At 29.9% G+C, this 4615-nt stretch overlaps 1 protein-coding gene across 1 annotated transcript in view; it reads right to left on the bottom strand.

Annotated features, from left to right (window-relative positions):
* Positions 1-3642: 3642 nt before the first annotated feature.
* The window catches only part of LOC110417321 (uncharacterized), a 10805-nt gene continuing 9832 nt past the window's right edge, over positions 3643-4615 (bottom strand). Inside the window, exon 7 of the mRNA XM_021429597.2 lies at positions 3643-3847. Within this exon, the coding sequence (XP_021285272.1) occupies positions 3833-3847 (15 nt within the window). The 3' untranslated portion in view covers positions 3643-3832. The remainder of the gene's footprint in view (positions 3848-4615) is intronic.

A 4615-nucleotide genomic window follows, 5' to 3' on the forward strand; every position in this document is an offset into this window, starting at 1 on the left:
TAGATCAATGCTTTATAATGATCATGCTCATGGTATATCAAAGATTATAAGGAGATTAAACACAAGTCCACTATCCATCAAGATTTCGGTTCTATTATAAGCAAATACATAAGTGTGAGATCATGATTTAAGTAACGGTTAAACTTAAATTTGATTCTCAAATGATTCCAATTCTTTCTATAGTTTCATTACTCAAAGTCAACCATTTCAATAATTTGAGACTCATCATTCCTTTGAAATGAATCATATTCGTTTCATTGGAAGTAATCTAGACACTATAGCCTTAACACAATAACGTGATCAGCTTTATTATATGGTTGTGAACAATTTTTAGATTCAATTACAATACATGTCTCTTATGTATAACTCTTCATACAAATGTATTTTAATATCTCGATAGAATCATAGTTCCTTAATAACTAAATAAGGAATGCTTACTTAAAACAAACTTTTTGTCTTATTATTAAAATGTACTTTCATTATGAATAAATTAAATGAAATTAAACATGAAAATATACTTGTTTTCTAGGATACTATATTCTTAAAATTCTTAACAATCTCCTACTTGCCCTAAAGTAAGTATGACATATCTTTTGTGTTAAAATCTTTTTGAATGGATCGGTGAGGTTCTGATGTGTTGGAATTTTCTTCACAAGCACTTCTTCATGTTGAATGATCTCTCGAATGAGATGATACTTCCTTTCAATATGTTTTGCTGCTTTATGATTCCACGGTTCTTTTGAGTTAGCCATTACTCCACTATTATCATAATAGAGTGTAATGGCTACTACTCCACTATTCTCATTATGCAAAAAGATTTGAAGCATTCATATTGAACATAGACATTGCACTCTTAATCTAGGAGTGTTTTGTCAGTATCAAAAATAAGAGATAAAGAATATTGACTCTATATGTTTTTGATGATAGTAAAATATTTTCATTCATTGGTGTCTAATTATATTGTTTAAGTGTGCAAGAGAAAGCTTAAATTCATTAATATATTTGGTATTTGAAAGCAAGTCAAAATGCTTGTTCAGTTGCAAGATGGGTTAAGTGGTTAAACAAGCAAAGAAGAAAGAGCTTTAATAAAGACAAATTAGTCTTAACCGATTAACACAAATCCTTAATTGATTACTGCAATTCTGGGCACTACAATGAGGACAACTAGAAAGGTCTTAACTGGTTAACACAAAGTTTAATCAGTTAAGCTGGTGTTGGATGCAAAACAAAAGCTTTTTAATCAGTTAAAGAAAAGGAGTCAACTGGTTAAAAATCAAAGTTAAAAGTGTCGAGAAGGACCAAAATTCAAATACAAAATATTAATGACTATCCAAGGTGCTAAACCAAGAGATTTAAAGTTGAAGAATTCTTAATTGGCTTGAGCCCATTTTAATTAGTTAAGGATGAATTAAGATAAGCTTCAATTAGTTAAAAGGTGCATTAATGGGTTAAAAGGAGGCTAGCCAAAATCAGTGCTCGAAAACAGAATGTTGTTAATTAGCTAAAGCTACTGTTAATTAGTTAACACAACGAAACAGTGTGCGAGATAGACAAGACTTAATCAATTTAACCAACTAAAATCTCACTATTAGAAATTTGAATTTAAGCACAAAAGGACAAAATAATGGCCAAAAACAGCTAGTTTCTATCTCTAATAACCAGAAATGATTTTGTAAGTATTTAAAGCTTCTTCAATAGTCAAAAATGAGAGAGAGAAGTTATCCAAAGTGATTTTGAGCTTAAAAGATCAAAAACCTTCTCTTTACACTTGTATTTTACTCCCATCCTTTGAAAAAGTGTTTGAGCTTAACTTTATACATCTTAGATCAGCTAAGTAATCAATTGTAATTCATCTTTTCTCTATTTCTTTTTGGCTTAGAGTGTGAGAGACACTTTAAGGAGTAGATCAAGCTTGGTTTAGCTTAGTTGTTATAGTTTATAACTTAGTCTTAGAAAATTAGTTTTAGATTTTGGTTGATCTCGGGAAAAACCATTGTTAAAGATTGTGATTGAACCTATGAAAAGCCATTTTGGGTTTTGGTTAATCCCGTGAAAAACAATTGTTAAAGGTTGTGGCTGAGCCTGTGAAAAGTCATTGTAAAAGCGTGGTGAAAGCTTGAAATTCCACTGATTTTAGTAAATTAATTTGAAAATCCTTGATTAGGAGATCAAGGTTGTGAATGTAGATCAAGGGGACCAAACCACTATAAATCATTGTGTTTTGTCTACTTTCTTTTATTTTCTTCTTATTCTTAGCACTTAAATCATTCCTCTAGCAATCTTTAAACTTCCATTTTTCAATTCCTTTAATAAGCTTTTTACTTGGAAAGAATTTTCAATCCGATTCTAAAAAAAATAAATAAAAACACCTAAATTTGATCCTAAATTTAGTCTAACTTAAACTAATTAGGTATTTAATCTCTCATTAAATATATGTATTTGATGCACACATCAAATACCCCGAAACTTGAATTTTTGCTTGTCCCCCAAGCAAAAAGAAAGAACTAAAAACTAAACAACTTGCTAGAGATGTAATTCACCAACATGAATTTCCTTTTTTTCTAAAAAAAAATTATCCCACAATTTCGACTCTAAGTGAAACATAGATAATCATTAAATTCATACTCAATTCAATAGTAAGTTCATTCGCAAATGGATTTCACAATATTTATGCGTGTGAGAATGATCTTTTTACCAAGAATATCATACAATCTAGATAAGATTATGCCAATACAAAATTTAGCAAAGTGCTACAATTCCATGAGTTTACTTTTCATCTTTCTCTTCTCTAATGTAGACTAATACTTATTTAAAGATCAATAGGTCTTTATTAAGCTCATAATGTAAGACTAGGGTCTGGGTATGATAAAAGATATAATGTGACTCAATATCACCCTAAGCACATAATTATTTTAAGAACTATGAAGCTTTTATTTTCCTTTACTAAGTACCCCATTTACATCAATATTTTTTTCTTTTTATTCAACACGTTTTTTTCTCTTTTTTTATCACAATTTCACACCCCCAAACTTATTTCTTTTTTATTGCAGGTAATGAGGTGAATTCTAACAATTTTTGAAATTTTTTTTTTTAGCAACTCCACCTTTCTACATTTTTCAACATTTAGCTCAATCTATATTTCCTAAAACAATATACATGCTTCAAAGTGAGGATTGTAAAATTGGAATTTTGTTTTAAAGCTAAGGTTGTTATCATGTGGTTAAACAAAGAAAAGGAAAATTAGGCTAAAAGGGATATACTAGAGATAAAAGTTTAATAAGGTTAGCTTGAAAGGATCAAATGGTCCAAAAACGACCTAAATCATGTCCCATCCTAAATGTTATCTAAAATTTCGCCTCGATAGAGAATCAAACCAATTTTAGAATCCATGACTTCACTATACATTTTATCAACATAAACTTCCTCTAAATTACATGATAATTCTAAGTAAAAGATTTAGTGTACAAATTATTGAAAATCGCATTCTACAATGAAACTAACAAAAGAATATCGCAATCACTTAATTCATGTGTATATCAAATCAAGAATCAAAATAGCATGATAATCAAAATATCATCCTAAGATTGGTAATATCATGGCATAGGCAATTTTCATCTCAAGCATTTCTAAAATAAATCCTAAAAACAAAAAAAAATTACGAAATAAACCAACCTAAAAACATCACAAATACTATAATAATAAAACTCTTCCCCAAAATTAAATTACACAGTCCTTAATGTGAAAAGCTAAAAAATAATAATAATAAGGAAATTAAACTCCCTTATCAATGGTAGCAGTGCCTTGAAAGCTCTAATTTTCTTTGTCCTCATCTTCATGCTTTCCAAACCTGTATACACAATAAAAAAGCTAAAGAGAGGTTATAACTACTTATTTACATAGAAAAACAAACACTAAAATAACAACTAAATTCAAAAGGATATAACCGCTTTTTTATAGTCACTAGCTTGACTTTGGTTGGGGTTTTCATTCACCCTTTGAAGAGGTTGGAGTTTGCATGAAAAAAGCTTAAGGTGCAAAAGTAGTCTCCTCCTAAGATGAGGTTGTAATGGCTTTAACTCAAGATTTAGTACTTGCTTAACCCAAGATGATGGAATAGGCTGACTTTTACCCAACTTCTCAAATTGAGTTCTTGGATAACACACTTTTGGTGTAGCCTTCAAAACATATGCAATATTTGTAAGTTCTTCATTCTGACCCTTAGTTGTTACATCTTGAACCAAACAGGCTTCAAGGGCATTCTTTGAATTTCCCATATCAACAGCCTCTTTAGGTAACTTATCAACTGTATCTAGAAAAAAAAATGAAAGGCACAAATGGCTTGACTTATGGTGGTGTAGATACTTACTCCTCTTGCTTAATTTTTTCATCTTGAACTTGATTGCTGGAAGTATTACGTTAATCTACTTTATCTCCATCATCTACCATATTCTTACTATTTACCTCATCAAGATGCTTACCATATTCTTCTTTTCTAGTATTAGGCTTAGTGTAATTTGGTAAAATTTCTTGAACCTTATTGTTGATGTAATTAACAAGTTGGTCCAATTGAGTCTCAAGATTTTGAATTGTTTCTGCTTGACTTTGAATGATGGCA

Source organism: Theobroma umbraticum, unplaced genomic scaffold, assembly GCF_002168275.2.
Source record: "Theobroma umbraticum cultivar Fairchild unplaced genomic scaffold, ASM216827v3 scaffold_51.0, whole genome shotgun sequence".
Lineage (NCBI taxonomy): Eukaryota > Viridiplantae > Streptophyta > Magnoliopsida > Malvales > Malvaceae > Theobroma > Theobroma umbraticum.